Source organism: Podarcis raffonei, chromosome 12 (genome assembly GCF_027172205.1).
Source record: "Podarcis raffonei isolate rPodRaf1 chromosome 12, rPodRaf1.pri, whole genome shotgun sequence".
Classification (NCBI taxonomy): domain Eukaryota; kingdom Metazoa; phylum Chordata; class Lepidosauria; order Squamata; family Lacertidae; genus Podarcis; species Podarcis raffonei.
The window spans coordinates 45409335-45425422 of record NC_070613.1 but is presented as its reverse complement, the minus strand read 5'-3'; the positions used below and the strand labels follow the sequence as shown (position 1 = coordinate 45425422).

The following is a 16088-nucleotide window of genomic DNA, read 5'->3' as shown; positions in this document are numbered from 1 at the left end:
CAGGGTTCGAATCTCTGCTCAGCCATAAAGTTCACTGTGTGACCTTGGGCCAGTCACGCACTCTCAGCTTAACCAACCTTAGTGTTGGGAGAATTCTTTATGTTGAGCTCTTTGGGGAAAAGTTGGGATATAAATGTAGCAACTGCCCCAACTGTGCTGGATTCTAGAAGGGTTTGGGCTTGTGTTTGCCTACAGCAGTGGTGTCGAAACTTTTTTCAAAGAGGGCCAGATTTGGTGAAATGAAGGGCCAACCAAAATTGTGAACCATTTTTTAAGGATTGAAGTTGTTGAGGGTTTTTTAGCATTTTACCCCGGGAAATAAACTGCCACAAGGGCTGGATTAGACCCCCGAAACGGACTTTGGACATGCCTGGCCTACAGCAAAGTCACCTCTGACCCTGAGAGCACTTTCAAAGTAGCTCGTTTTATGCCATGCGGGTCTGCTGTTCAAAGAAGTGATTTCATTTTTACACAATTCAGCTCCCTAAAGCCCGCCCCCCGCTGTTCTGTTTAATTAGTGAACCTTCTTTTGATTGTTTTGGAGGGTATTTTAAGTTCACGGAACCTCCTTCTCGGTTTTGTCTACCAGCGGCTTCTGACGCCAGAACTGTGCAGCAAGCCTTTGTGACAACATACACGATATATTTGAAGTAGCCATGAGATCGGATTTCCCCAACCTTGAGCCCTCCAGAGATTTTGGTATTCAGCTTCCATCAGTCCCAAGCAAGACAGCCAAAGTGGTTGGGACTGATAGGAGTTGTGATCCAACAACCTCTTAGTGGAGGCGCAGGTCAATTCTGTGTCCAGGGCAGCTGTCCACCTGCTCCATCTGGTACGCCGGCTGAGACCTTATCTGCCCGCAGACTGACTTGCCAGAGACATGCATGCTCTGGTTATCTCCCACTTGGACTACTGCAACGTGCTCTATGTGGGGCTACCTTTGAAGGTGACCCGGAAACTGCAACGAATCCAGAATGTGGCAGCTAGACTGGTGACTGGGAGTCCTGAAAGACCTACATTGGCTCCCAGTACGTTTCTGAGCACAATTCAAAGCGTCAGTGCTGACCTTTAAAGCCCTAAACGGCCTCGGCCCAGTATACCTGAAGGAGTGTCTCCACCCCCATCATTCAGCCTGGACACTGAGGTCCAGCGCAGAGGGCCTTCTGGCAGTTCCCTCATTGCAAGAAGCAAAGCCACAGGGAACCAGGCAGAGGGCCTTCTCAGTAGTGGCACCCACCCTGTGGAATGCCCTCCCAGCAGATGTCAAAGAGAACAACAACTACCAGACTTTTAGAAGACATCTGAAGGCAGTCCTGTTTAGGGAAGCTTTTGATGTTTGATGCCTCGGCCCAGTATACCTGAAGGAGCGTCTCCACTCCCATTGTTCTACCCGGACACTGAGATCCAGCTTTGAGGGCCTTCTGGCAGTTCCCTCCTGTGAGAAGTGATGGTGCAGGGACCCAGGTTGAGGGCCTTCTCGGTAGTGGCGCCCGCCCTGTGGAACGCCCTCTCACCAGATGTCAAAGACGTAAACACCTATCTGACTTTTATAGACACCTGAAGGCAACCCTGTTTAGGGAAGTCTTTAACGTTTGATGTTTTATCCTGTTTTTAATATTTTGCTGTGAGTAGCTGGAGAAACCCAGCCAGATGGGCAAGGTATAAATAATAAGTTTATTATTGTTTTTAATATTTTGCTGTGAGTAGCTGGAGAAACCCAGCCAGATGGGCAAGGTATAAATAATAAGTTATATTATTATTATTATTATTATTATTATTATTATTATTATTCTTATTATTATTAGGAGCGGGTTTGAGAAGGCTGCACAGAGGAACAAGCTTCAGGCTGGGTAAATGGGAAAAGCAGGACGCAATCTGCACATGTAGGGACACTCTCTAGTCTGTTTATGGGAAGCGTACCCTGAGAAACTCACCTTGCTAACCTTTATTATTTATTTCTCCTGGAAAATGCGTTTCACCAACACTGAAGCAATGAATTATGGGATTACCCAGACAAGCTTTTTCTATAAGGAAAGCCTTCCAAAAGCAGGCATCCTACCTGGGTCAGTATTTTCAACGGGCTTATTACCAACGACCTCTGAAGGGCGAAACCCAATTTCTTCTAGCCACGGCTGCAGCTCATAATAAGCATCTGCAACTTGCTGCAGTATATAGAGGCAGTATTCCGCCACTTCTTCTCCTTTGCTCTGCGCGAGATCCAAAATTTTGCGGACCTGCGGAAAGATCACACGAGACGTCAGAGATCTACAGAGGCAGCGGATTAATAGGTAGAGTACTCTCAAGCGCTCTACAGTCAATTGCTGTTGTGGGGCAACACATCATCTGCCTTCTTCTTTGCAGAACCAATAGCAACATCCCAACGTTGCATTTTTTCTGCATGCATGGTTTTTAACGGAGCTGAGGCTACACCACCACGTCGTGCTAAATGCCAATCGCACCAGTTGCGAGTAGAGGGACACTATCTGGCGTGACACAACAGCAGGCATCATTCAACATGTTACTGTCAGGAGCTCAGCCTACACTCGAGTAGGACCCTGGCAGAGACACATGCCCGACTGGCATGTTCTCTCCCTCCTGGTCGATCGTTCGGGAGCTTCAAAAGCTTTCTTCAGCCCGAACATCACAGTGACCGATGCCAACAGACATTAGCACACTTAGAGATCCGCAGAGTCTTCGCAGTTGCCTAACAGACCTCAGCAACTCAGCATTTTGGCTAATCTACGTTTATTTACATATAAACACACACGGAGCACTGCAACATGGCTCCCTCTCTCTCTAGCATCAGACAGCAAAGAGGAAAAGAACAAAGGACAATAGTCCCACTTCACAGGACACAGTAACACAAACTTCCTGCCTCCGTCACTTCCCACTCTGTGGAGTCAAAACATACACCGTCATGTGACAGACAATAATCCCATGACTGCAATCAGGGAGCAGGAATTCTAACAGTTACCACCCTCCCCCTTTATGTGCATTTCTGTTTCCGCATGATTCATCCATGAAACTGGCGGGAAAGAATCATATGTCACGGGATACAGCCCCAACTTTCAGCCCACATTTCAGCGGGTTAAATGGGGGTGCAATCCGATTTTCTCTCCCTCAAAAAGCAGAAATGAGTGCTGAACTTCCACTCAGGTCAACTTGGTTTCCAGAAGTGGCGTTTACGTCGTGTGAAAGGTCACATAAAATGTGACCCTTATCACGTAAGGAAAACTCTTAATCTCAGGGTTGTGGGTTCAAGCCCCCAATGCAGGGGGTTGAACCAGATTATCTTCATAGTCCCTTACAAATCTATGATTCAATGATCATGCAAAGGGAACGATGTGCTGTCTGAATGCAACCTGAATCTCTTCTCTGTTTTATGATTTAGGGATCCAGTATACCTGAAGGAGTGTCTCCACCCCCATCGTTCTGCCTGGACGCTGAGGTCCAGCGCCGAGGGCCTTCTGGCGGTTCCCTCGCTGCGAGAAGTGAAGTTACAGGGAACCAGGCAGAGGGCCTTCTCAGTAGTGGCACACGCCCTGTGGAATGCTCTCCCACCAGATGTCAAAGAGAAAAATAACTACCAGACTTTTAGAAGACATCTGAAAGCAGCCCTGTTTAGGAAAGCTTTTAATGTTTAATAGACTATTGTATTTTAATATTCTATTGGAAGCCGCCCAGAGTGGCGGGGGAAACCCGGCCAGATGGGCAGGGTATAAATTAATAATAATAATAATAATCCCACAACTTCAGTCTTGTGACATGTGGAAAACAACCCTCCAGATGTCTTTGCCCAAACATTGACCCAACTACCACCATACAAGCAAACACACCGGACTCTGAATCCCAAGAATCTGATTAAGCTAATCTGCTCCCCAAATGCGCAGACTTTCAGAGAAACCGTGGTTAGATTTGGCAACGGGCCACCTGTCTCGCCACATCGGCTTGAACACCAGCTAAAGGGCATAAACGCAAAATAAAAAAATTCCTTCCAGTAGCACCTTAGAGACCAACTACGTTTGTTATTGGTATGAGCTTTCGTGTGCATGCACACTTCTTCAGATACACTGACACAGAAGTCACCAGACCCTTATATATAGTGAGAGGGTGGGGAGGGTATTACTCAGAAGAGTGGTGGGAATGGGTGATTGGCTGATAGGTGTGGTAAACCTGTTGATGACTGTTAACGAATGCAGGAAAAAGCAAGGGGTGAGATGGCTAGAAATAGCTTTATCATGTACAGTATAATGAGATAAGAATCCAATGTCTCTATTCAGACCAGGTCTCTCCATGGTTTTAAGTTTGGTAATAAGTTGCAGTTCAGCAATTTCTCTTTCCAGTCTATTTCTGAAATTCTTTTGTAATAAGACAGCTACTTTGAGATCTTGTATAGAATGTCCTGGGAGACTGAAGTGTTCTCCTACTGGTTTCTCTGTCTTGTGATCAGAAGGTCGGCAGTTCAAATCCCCGCGACGGGGTGGCTCCCGTTGCTCGGTCCCTGCTCCTGCCAACTTAGCAGTTCGAAAGCATGTCAAATGCAAGTAGATAAATAGGTACCGCTCCGGCGGAGAGGTAAACATCGTTTCCGTGTGCTGCTCTGGTTCGCCAGAAGTGGCTTAGTCATGCTGGCCACGTGAACCGGAAGCTGTCTGCGGACAAACGCCAGCTCCTCGGCCTATAGAGCGAGATGAGCGTTGCAACCCCAGAGTCATCCGCGACTGGACCTAACAGTCAGGGGTCCCTTTACCTTTACCTTTAACCTTTGGCGTAGGGTTTGACCTGTTTGTCCAATATAGAGAGCTGAAGGGCACTGTTGGCATTTGATGGCATATGCAATGTTAGAAGATGAGCAATTAAATAGTCCTATACCAATAGTCCTATACCAATAACAGGGACGCGGGTGGCGCTGTGGGTAAAACCTCAGCGCCTAGGACTTGCCGATCGCATGGTCGGCGGTTCGAATCCCCGCGGCGGGGTGCGCTCCTGTTGTTTGGTCCCAGCTCCTGCCCACCTAGCAGTTCGAAAGCACCCTTAAGTGCAAGTAGATAAACAGGTACCACTTTCTAGCGGGAAGGTAAACGGCGTTTCCGTGTGCTGCTCTGGTGCCGGTTCGCCAGAGCAGCTTCGTCACGCTGGCCACGTGACCCGGAAGTGTCTGCGGACAGCGCTGGCTCCCGGCCTCTAGAGTGAGATGAGCGCACAACCCTAGAGTCTGTCAAGACTGGCCCGTACGGGCAGGGGTACCTTTTACCTTTTATACCGATAACACACTTAGTTGGTCTCTAAGGTGCTACAGGAAGGATTTTTTTTATTTTGTTTTGACTACAGCAGACCAACATGGCTACCTACCTGTCACTAGAACTATGGAAGGCATGAATACATTTCCACAAACACAGCAGGAGTCATTTTGAGCCTTGAGAATTGGCACCTTGAAGAATCTCCGAGTACACAAAACACCCTGACTGACTGCAGTGAGGGAATGAAATTTCAAATGTTGAATAACTGGTTCCTTAAGCCCATTAGCCAGAGGCTGCAGAAAACTAACAATTATTAACTGGAGAAACAGAATTAACTCCCGAGGCTGGAGGAAGGGTCAGTTATGGCCAGAAGTACAGGTTTTCTCTCCTGTACTGTTTAGAAAAAAAACTCCACATAAAGCATCTTTGTCTTACTGGAATGTTGGCAGGAGGAGACTACTATTTGCATGGGCTATGGCTCTGTCAATTGGGACAAATGAGCCCAGAACAACAACAGTGAGATGTCCAGGGTCCACATGAATACAGGCCCATCTCACTTTTTGTACTGATCTCAGTATGTTGTACGGGACGCGGGTGGCGCTGTGGGTTAAACCACAGAGCCTAGGACTTGCCAATCAGAAGGTCGGCGGTTCGAATCCCCGTGAAGGGGTGCGCTCCCGTTGCTCGGTCCCTGCTCCTGCCAACCTAGCAGTTCGAAAGCACGTCAAAGTGCAAGTAGATAAATAGGTACCACTCTGGCAGGAAGGTAAACAGTGTTTCCGTGTGCTGCTCTGGTTTGCCAGAAGCGGCTCAGTCATGCTGGCCACATGACCCGGAAGCTGTACGCCGGCTCCCTCGGCCAATAAAGCGAGATGAGCGCCGCAACCCCAGAGTCGGCCACGACTGGACCTAATGGTCAGGGGTCCCTTTACCTTTTAGTATGTTGTACTACAGAGACGAGGAAACTTTTTTGGTTCCACAGGCCAGATCTTTATCAGGATTGGCCTTCTGGGCAAAATCTGCTGCGGCACATGATGTCACTGTGATGTCATGTGGCTGCCCCGCCCACCTGTCCGAATCCCTTGTGAGCTTCCCAGGCGCTCACTCGCCACTGGGGGAAGTCAGACGAAAGCAGGCGTCCTTTATTTTGCTTCACGGGGGACAGACAAAAGGGAGACGTCCTCTCCTCCTTCCCAACGCAGCAGAAATTGACGGCGGAGAAGCGGGAACAAAGCGATAGGAGGAAGCCCTTGCAGTCGTCCCCCTGTTTTTCCAGCCCCAATGTCAGAGGTGCAAAGGGGAAATGCAGGGAGGAGTGCAGAGGGCTTGAAAAGAGCAGCGCCGGGGTGAAGATGAATCATTGTCTAACCCAGGGGTCAGCAAACCTTTTCAGCAGGGGGCCGGTCCACAGTCCCTCAGACCTTGTGGGGGGCCAAAAAATTTTTTTTTGGGGGGGGAATGAACGAATTCCTATGCCCCACAAATAACCCAGAGATGCATTTTAATAATAATAATAATAATAATAATAATAATAATAATAATAATAATAATTAATAATAAATAAATATTTATTTATTTATTTATACTCCACCCTCCCTGGCCAGAGCCGGGCTCAGGGTGGCTAACACCAATAAAATCACAGTAAAAACATAATAGGGGGGGAAGGGGGGGAGGAAAAAACCCCAATTTAAAAGATAGCCTCATTTTAATGTAGCTGATAAATCAAAACCATAAGGGGAGGGAAACATAAGGGTCAGACTGAGTCCAAACCAAAGGCCAGGTGGAACAGCTCTGTCTTGCAGGCCCTGCGGAAAGATGTCAAGTCCCACAGGGCCCTAGTCTCTTGTGACAGAGCGTTCCACCACGTTGGGGCCAGTGCTGAAAAGGCCCTGGCCCTAGTTGAGACTAATCTAACCTCCTTGAGGCTTGGGACCTCCAAAGTGTTGTTATTTGTGGACCTTAAGGTCCTCGGCAGGGCATACCAGGAGAGGTGGTCCCGTAGGTACGTGGGTCCTAGGCCACATTTTAAATAAAAGCACACATTCTACTCACGTAAAAACATCGGGCAGGCCCCACAAATAAGCCAGAGATGCATTTTAAATAAAAGGACACATTCTGCTCATGTAAAAACACACTGGGACGGGCCAGATTGAGAAGGCAATTGGGCCGCATCCGGCCCCCGTGCCTTAGTTTGCTTAAGGTAAGGTAAAGGTACCCCTGCCCGTACGGGCCAGTCTTGACAGACTCTGGGGTTGTGCGCCCATCTCACTCAAGAGGCCGAGGGCCAGCGCTGTCTGGAGACACTTCCGGGTCACGTGGCCAGCGTGACAAAGCTGCATCTGGCGAGCCAGCGCAGCACACGGAACGCCGTTTACCTTCCCGCCAGTAAGCGGTCCCTATTTATCTACTTGCACTTTGACATGCGTTCGAACTGCTAGGTTGGCAGGCGCTGGGACCGAGCAACGGGAGCTCACCCCGCCGCGGGGATTCGAACCGCCGACCTTTCGATCGGCAAGCCCTAGGCGCTGAGGCTTTTACCCACAGCGCCACCCACGTCCCAGTTAGTCTGCTTACCCCTGGTCTAAAATCTCTACTGGCAAATCAGAACGAATGCTCACAGAATAGTCAACCTCCTCTAACCTCCTTGCCAACGGATCCGAATACAGGTGTGAAGTGGATGCAGATACCTTGTCTGCTTGCGTAGGATATTGCGCTGCAATCTCTGCATCCTCGGTAGAGAAGTATTCATTCTTGATCAAGTTGTCAATCAAACACTGGGTATTACGGACTTTGCCAACCAGCAGCTCTCGGTGCACTTTCAGCAAATTAACGAAGGACGGCGGACGGGCCGCCAAAGGGCCTTGCTGAAGAATCTCTCCATTACTGCGGGGCTGAGCTTCCATCGTGATGAAAGTAAGAGGCTGCTTCTTCCAAACTCATCTTTGGAAAGCGGCAGAGGTGCGGTGTAAAGTTGCCTCGGCCGCCGGCTCCATGCAAGAGGAACGATTCTGCTCGGCTTTGCTGGATCTGCAAAGAGAGGAGCACGCAAACCTCCATTAAGCTGTAGGGCGACTCAGAGGAAATGTCACGGAGTCACATGAGCTAATTGGAAATTGTGGTTTTATGTCGGCAGAAGAAGACTGGAAAAAATTTAAGGACTACATACAGAAATATTGTAAAATTAAGGAATGTTGAATGATGTTGGATTGAAATTGAGTGGTTTCTAGCTGTAATGATATAAAGGAATATGGAAGAAAAAAAGGGTTTGGATAGAAAATAAGGTGACATTATAAGCTGTAATGCTTTAAGTTAAGGATTTGCTGAACAAATAATTTGAAAGGGAATACAAGAAGGGGAGGTATGAGGAGGTCAGAGAAATATGTTATTGAAAAGTTTGTATCATGAGCTATATGTCTTTTTCAATCTTTTTGTTTGTTTTTTGTTCGTATAAAAAATTGAAAATCTTAATAAATATCTTTTTAAAAAAAAGGAAATTGTGGTTTTATTATTGGTTTTTATTTATTAATTCTGGGTACCACCCTTTGTCTGTAGATCTCAGGGCAGTTCAAGACATGAAATCACAATATTAATAAACACAAAATACATAATAAAAATAAGAACAAAATCTTTCTTATATCTTTCCGATTATCTACAATTTTCTCTTCTATATTTACGCATTAAATTTATATCTTGTTTCTTCTTTAGCTGCCATGCCAGCAATTTACCTGGTCTGTTAGCAAATCTGAAGTTTTTCCAGGAGATTCCTTGTAATCTTGTTTTTATGATTTATGGTTGATACATCTCTGTAAAATTTTAAGTTGAAAAACCAAATGAACAAATTTATTTTAAAAAGAACAAAAGAACAAAAGCAAGCCAATAATCTCCCTCTCCCACAACACAATTAAAAGGACACTGAATGGCAATCAGCCAAAGGCCTGGTTGAATAGGAATGTTTTCGCCTCATAACCATACATGTATAATGAAGGCGCCAGGCGAACTTCCCTGGGGAGAGCATTCCACAGACGGGGAGCCACTGCAGAGAAGGCCCTGTTTTCGTGTTGCCTGCCTCCGCACCTCTTGAGGAGGCGGCACACAAAGAAGGACCTCAGAAGACGATCTCAGGGTCCGGGTAGATTCATATGGAAAGAGGCGGGCTTGAGGTACTGTGGTCCTGAGCCATTTCAAGCTTTATAGGTCAAAACCAGCCCTTTGAATTGGGCCCGGAAACTAATTGGCAGCCAGTGCAGTCGGACCAGGATCGGTGCAACATGCTCAAATCATCTTGCTGTAGGTTGGCAGCCCAGTTCTGCACTAGCTGAAGTTTCCTTTTTTAAAAAAATAACTTTTTATTCAAAATTAAAACAAAACATATTATCCAGAAACATATCATCCTTATTTCCCCCCCCCATTTTTTCTCCCCCCTCCCTCCCCCCACCCTCAGTTCCAGTCTTTGATTTCTCTAAAAATGCTGTTTTCTGCATGTTACACGGTTGTATAGATCCTCAAACTATTTAGCTGATTATTATCAATAAAAAGTTTGTGAATGTTTATTCAAAACCAGCCCAGGAGTCCAGTTCACTTTGTTGCGTCTTCAAATACTTTGTAAAGGGTTCCCATTCATCTTTAAAGTCACAGCTATCCTTGTCCCGTAGCTTGTATGTCAGTTTTGCCAGTTCTGCATAGTCCATCAATTTCTCTTGCCATGATTTTTTAGTTGGGGTTTCTTCAGTCTTCCATCCTTGTTTGATGGAAGTTTCCAAGCCATCTTCAGAGGCAGCCCTACAGATCACCCACGGAAGTAATCTAACCTAGAGGTTACCTTGAGTTACATACGCTTCAGGTTACAGACGCTTCAGGTTACAGACTCCGCTAACCTAGAAATAGTACCTCGGGTTAAGAACTTTGTTTCAGGATGAAAACAGAACAGAGAACTGACGGCAGGAGTGTGTGTGGCTGTCCAGATGGCGTCATAGGAACAAATCATCACGAACGCACAAGAAAAAGGATGTCTGGAGCCAGCCACATCTTTGGCTCGGGCCATTGGTTCATGTCTTTGGTGTGGCCAAAGCTCAGCGGTGGAGACTGCAAGCAGAATTCAATTCCTGGCATCTCCAGGTTGGTCTGGGAAGAAGGAAGGCTGCCCAAGACCCTGGAGAAATTCTGCCATTCTGAGATAGGTGGACCAATGGGGCAACTCGGCACAAAGCCACTTCCTTTATTTCTCAAGAGGGCTGAGATCCCGGAAAGTATCTCCCCCCCCCCCACGCAAATACACACATCCAAGGCATGCGCTTGCGACATCGTTTGGAAGTAACCCAGCTACTGAATTACCACCAGGCACGCTCTCTCTGCAAAAGCACCCAGGTGATTCAGCCTCAGAAAGCATATAAAAAGTCCTCTGTGGCTTAGCTAGAGCAGAATTTTCGGCACAAAACATTGGCTAATGTGGTCGACTGATAATTGACCGGTACGTAGATTAGCATCAGTACAATATATCTAAATAGCAGTCTGGTGACACGAAGCTCCCATAATATTTATTTAAACCCAGTGCTGTGCCTAACATATAACGATTTGAGAATCGTACTTTCGAAGGCATATTATGCATACTTCTGAAAGGCTTTTTATCTGTTTGAAAATCACTCCCAAATTATTGTTTTCCTAGCCACTCTTGAGAATTACAGGCAACAGCAGATGGTTTTTTTAAAAAACAGATTCAAAAGCTGAAAACATATTTGTGTTTCTATAGTTATAATCTCTGAGATAATGAAGGTGATATTAAAAGAGATGCACTCTTGCATATATGTAAAAGCAGGCATAATGATACTTTAAAGAGATGAGAAGACTGTTATTAACTCTATTTTAGTTGTTTTAAGATATACAATAGCAATAAAAGCATATTTATTACAGATGTGTTTGCAGGCCTGGGCTCCTTTGGGACAAAGAGTGGGATACAAATACATAAAGAAATAAATAAAAATGAATACAGTTAAATGCAATAAATGCAGGATTGATGCCTCGATACCATTATGAACTCAAATAATCACTAATGATAAGTCAAATGGCTGTCTGGAGGGGCCCTTGATAAACACACACGTGCTGAATGGAAGTAAATTCACTTTTCACTTTGGAATAAAAATTTTAGGCACTCTTGAAAAGACAAAGCCTCTGCACTGAAAGCTTTCAAATAAATAAAATTATTTCCGAGTGGTGAACAGGAAATCCCTCCTGGAAAAGAGATAGGTTAAAATGGTAGGTTCTTCAAGTGATCAGGATTCACGGTTGAAATCATTGCATTTGTTGTTGTTGTTTAGTCATTTAGTCGTGTCCAACTCTTCGTCACCCCATGGACCAGAGCACGCCAGGCACTCCTGTCTTCCACTGCCTCCTGCAGCTGGTAGCTTCGAGAACACTGTCCAACCATCTCGTCCCCTTCTCCTTGTGCCCTCCATCTTTCCCAACATCAGGGTCTTTTCCAGGGAGTCTTCTCTTCTCATGAGGTGGCCAAAGTATTGGAGCCTCAGCTTCACTATCTGTCCTTCCAGTGAGCACTCAGCGCTGATTTCCTTCAGAATGGATAGGTTTGATCTTCTTGCAGTCCATGGGACTCTCAAGAGTCTCCTCCAGCACCATAATTCAAAAGCATCAATTCTTGGCTAGAGCTTCTGGCTAAAATGTGGCTCACATGTTTGAGCTGCAAGAATTGCTCAACACAAGGATGTCACAAATTCCTGAGACAAGGGAGTGTCTCTCCCTGAAGAAACTAGAAACTCTGGGACTGCAGTTCAGGAGGATGGCTGAAATCCAGAGCACAATAAACGAACCAAAAAACAAGCAAACACAAATAAGCAAAACCAGGTATGCCAATGCAACTATTAACAATTCCGAACCTATTACACCTATTAATGTTTTTCCTACAACTGGATAAAATCAAGGGACAACTGGATAAAATCTAGGGGTGATACACAACGTAGCAGATCTATTGAACTCAATGGATCTGAATGCTGGAGAGAGAAAAATAAAAAACTAGATTAAGGAGTTGGGGAAGTCAGGCATGAACAATTGCTCAATATCTCAGATATTTTCTCAGCTATGTGCAGAGCTGAACACATGAAATCCCAGATGTTTTCCCAGTTTCCTGGTGAAAACTTTACCCCCCCCCAAACCTTCCTATACCTGCGCAGCATTAGGGAACTTTCATGTACGACCTGTTAAGATTTCCTCCCCAAGGAGCGAAGGATGGCAAACGTTGATTAACAATTAAAACTTCTAAAAGCAATTCTGATCCAGTTTGCAGGCTGGGAAAGATCTCTTCTTAGAAGGCTTCTTGGAGGAGGGAAGTTGTCAATAGGTGTGGAGAAAACAACAATGTTATGGGGAAGGAATTCCAAGGGGTAGAGACGGGGGGGGGGGCAGGACAGACCCCCAATAAGGGGGCATCTGCAAGGAGATTATCTTAGGTATCTGGGTCCCAAACTGTATAGGGCTTTGCACACCAAAACCAGCACCTGGAAATCAGCCTAAGTTCACTGCGAGTGCGAGAAATTATTTCTGTCTCGCCAGAGTGGTGCATGCTCTAGTTATTTCCCGCTTGGACTACTGCAATGCGCTCTACATGGGGCTACCTTTGAAGGTGACCTGGAAACTACAACTAATCCAGAATGCGGCAGCTAGATGGGTGACTGGGAGCCGCCGCTGAGACCACAAAACACTGGTCCTGAAAGACCTACATTGGCTCCCAGTACATTTCCGAGCACAATTCAAAGTGTTGGTGCTGACCTTGAAAGCCCTAAATGGCCTTGGCCCAATATACCTGAAGGAGCATCTCCACCCCCATCGTTCAGCCCGGACACTGAGGTCCAGCGCAGAGGGCCTTCTGGCGGTTCCCTCCCTGCAAGAAGTGAGGTTGCAGGGAACCAGGCAGAGGGCCTTCTCAGTAGTGGCACCCACCCTGTGGAATGCCCTCCCAGCAGATGTCAAAGAGAACGACAACTACCAGACTTTTAGAAGACATCTGAAGGCAGCCCTGTTTAGGGAAGCTTTTGATGTTTGATGCCTCGGCCCAGTATACCTGAAGGAGCACCTCCACCTCCATCGTTCAGCCCGGACACTGAGATCCAGCTTTGAGGGCCTTCTGGCAGTTCCCTCCTGGGCCTTCTCGGTGGTGGCGCCCGCCCTGTGGAACGCCCTCCCATCAGATGTCAAGGAAATAAACATCTATCTAGCTTGTAGAAGACATCTAAAGGCAGCCAAGTGTACTGGACTACAAGGGGCTGATGGGAACTATAGTTCAAAACACCAGCCAGCCCCCTGTTTGGGAAAGGCTTGCATAGACCAGACTGTAACTCAGGACCCCGGCTTGACCCCACATGTTCATACGATGCAAGTCCAATACTCTTATATTTTACAGCACACGGGGTCTGCAAAATATCTTTCAAAAATAAGAGTGCAGACCAGGCTTCCTGCACCCAGCACTAGCTCATGTTGCCCATGCGAATCTTGGGAAATTTTGCACCAAAAGCAAATTAATAATTATAGTATTTTTAAATCACAGGCACACATCTCCTTTCGACCGGCGAGTCGTCACTCTCTCTTCTATTCAATAGGCTGTGAATGGGAAGCAGGTCAGAAGTCTCTGGAGTCGGGCACCCAAAACACTTCTTTCCGGGGAAGAGGCTAGTCCTCATGATCTCAACTCTCTCATTTTATTTATATGCCACTTAATTTTTTAGGCAAAGGCCCAAGCCGTTTACATGAAACGGTGTAAAAATATTTGTTGAAAAATAGCAACGAACACAGACACAGTAATAAAATGGCTAAAATATAAATGAAGTACGATTTTAAATCTACAGATTTTGGGGGGAAAGGGGCGAAATAAAATCACATGTTTTGGATAGGCTTGCCTAAACAACAACAACAAAGTTTTTGGCAGGTCCTGAAAGCAGTGGAAGGAAGGCGCATGGTTGCTGTCAGCTCTTGCCAATGCAAAGAAGTGTCTAACCACAATCCATCTGCTTCTCTCTGCTGGGGGCCTCTGCCAATTAACGCCAATTAACTGCCAATTAAAGCAGCACCCAAGGAGACCCCTGCCTCTTAGCCGGCACCCACAAATGGCCTTCAGTCTTGCCGCATTTCAGTGTTTTTAAGTGGCATGCAATGATGCCCTCTCTCTCTTTAGGGTTTGTGCCTCTCTCTTTTAACAAGGAATCCTAGATTTGCAAAGTTGGAAGGGAATCCCCGGGGTCATCTAGTCCAACCCCCTGCAATGCAGCAAACAAACACGCAGTTAAAAAAAACAACCCAAATAAACAAATAAACAAACTTGCATCCTCAGGCACGATCCTCCAATTCTAGGATGGAGGAGGGAAGGTCTCTTGATCCGCAGGCCAGTCAAGGGGGGGGGGAGTGGCAGGAGAAAATACCCACCCCCAGGATCAGCTCCGCCCCATGGCCGGGTTCAGAAGCGCGTTTCTGCCGGGCTCGACTTGGCCATCCCTGCCCGCAGCTTGCAGGATGCTGGAGTCGTCCGCGGCTGTGTTTCCTAATGGGGAGAGATCCTCTATTCCCCTCACCAATCCTGGCCTTTTTCGCGGGGGGGGGGGTGTGTGGATCTCTCGCCCTCCTCTGGCTGCTCTCCAGCCCCCCACGCCTGCCGCCTCCTCGGTCGAAAACTTTCCAAGTGAGCGCCGGAAACGCACCCGCGGCTGGATCATGGGAGAAAGGGAGGCGGAGAAAGGAAAAGTGAAAGTGCGGGGAGGAGGAAGCAGGCGGGCGCCTCCCCGGCGCGGCCCGCCGAAAGTGAGAGCGGGCGCTGCGGCGGCTTCTCCTGCCGCCCCCTCCCCGGGATCCCGAGCCGATCGCGCCGGATCCCAGCCTGCCCCGCCCGGCAAAAGGGGATGCGGGCGAGCCGGGCGCCGCCCTCCTCCGGAGACGTCTGGAGGGGCTGGAAGGTGCGCTTTGGGCAACGCGGAGGCGGGAGCAGAACGGGATCTGGAGAGCAAAGGATCCCCGTTCCTCGGGTCCCGAACGGAGCAAGATCTCCCGGGCTGTATCACGGGATCCCGGGAGATCTTTGATCCTCCTGATTTGGAGGGCTGGTATTCGACGGCTGGGCCAATTTCCTCTGCACAGAATCGCAGGCTTGGCCACGAGGAGCATCATCAGCAGGACCAGTGGTCAGGGATGATGGGCATTGTAGTCCCTCAAACAGTTGTTTTTGGACTGCCATCACCCCTAGCTAGCAGGACCAGTGGTCTGGGATGATGGGAATTGTAGTCCCCAAAACAACTGTTTTTGGACTGCCGTCTTCCCTAGCTAGCAGGACCAGTGGTCAGGGATGATGGGAATTGTAGTCCCCCAACAGCTGTTTTTGGACTGCCATCACCCCTAGCTAGCAGGACCAGTGGCCAGGGATACTGGGAATTGTAGTCCCAAAAACAGCTGGAGACCCAAATTTGGGAAACACCGATCTAGTCCAGCCTCCTGGCATGCAAGCATCTTTCACCCAACATGGGGCTTGAACCCAAGACCCTAAGATCAAGAGTCTCATGCACTGCCTATTGAGCTATGCAGAGGATCTTGGAAAGATCTCTCATAAATTAAAAGCATCTCAAGGGCAGAGCTCAATTTTTTTAAAAAAATTCTCATACAGCTATTGAAGCGCATGGTCACTCAGTGTGCCAGAGGTATATGCAAATGTCTGGCTCATTTAGGACTAGGTAGAACCTTTAGTCACATAAATGATGAACCACACCGGTGCAGAATACTTTTGTTTTTACCAATCTTTATTTGGAAAGGGAATCTTGCTATGATTTAATACTTCAGTATCCCTTTGCGCTGTGAAGTTTTGCC

At 47.2% G+C, this 16088-nt stretch overlaps 1 protein-coding gene across 2 annotated transcripts in view; it reads right to left on the bottom strand.

Moving 5' to 3' along the window:
- The window catches only part of NOD1 (nucleotide binding oligomerization domain containing 1), a 43291-nt gene extending 28227 nt beyond the window's left edge, over positions 1–15064 (bottom strand). Inside the window, exons 1-4 of one of the 2 annotated variants that reach the window (XM_053359151.1) lie at positions 14664–15064; positions 8966–9043; positions 7928–8267; positions 2060–2234 (exon numbers count right to left, since the gene is read on the bottom strand). In XM_053359151.1, the coding sequence (XP_053215126.1) occupies positions 2060–2234; positions 7928–8143 (391 nt within the window). In that variant the 5' untranslated portion in view covers positions 8144–8267; positions 8966–9043; positions 14664–15064. The remainder of the gene's footprint in view (positions 1–2059; positions 2235–7927; positions 8268–8965; positions 9044–14663) is intronic. The other variant, XM_053359152.1, reaches the window with a different exon arrangement.
- Positions 15065–16088: the final 1024 nt, after the last annotated feature.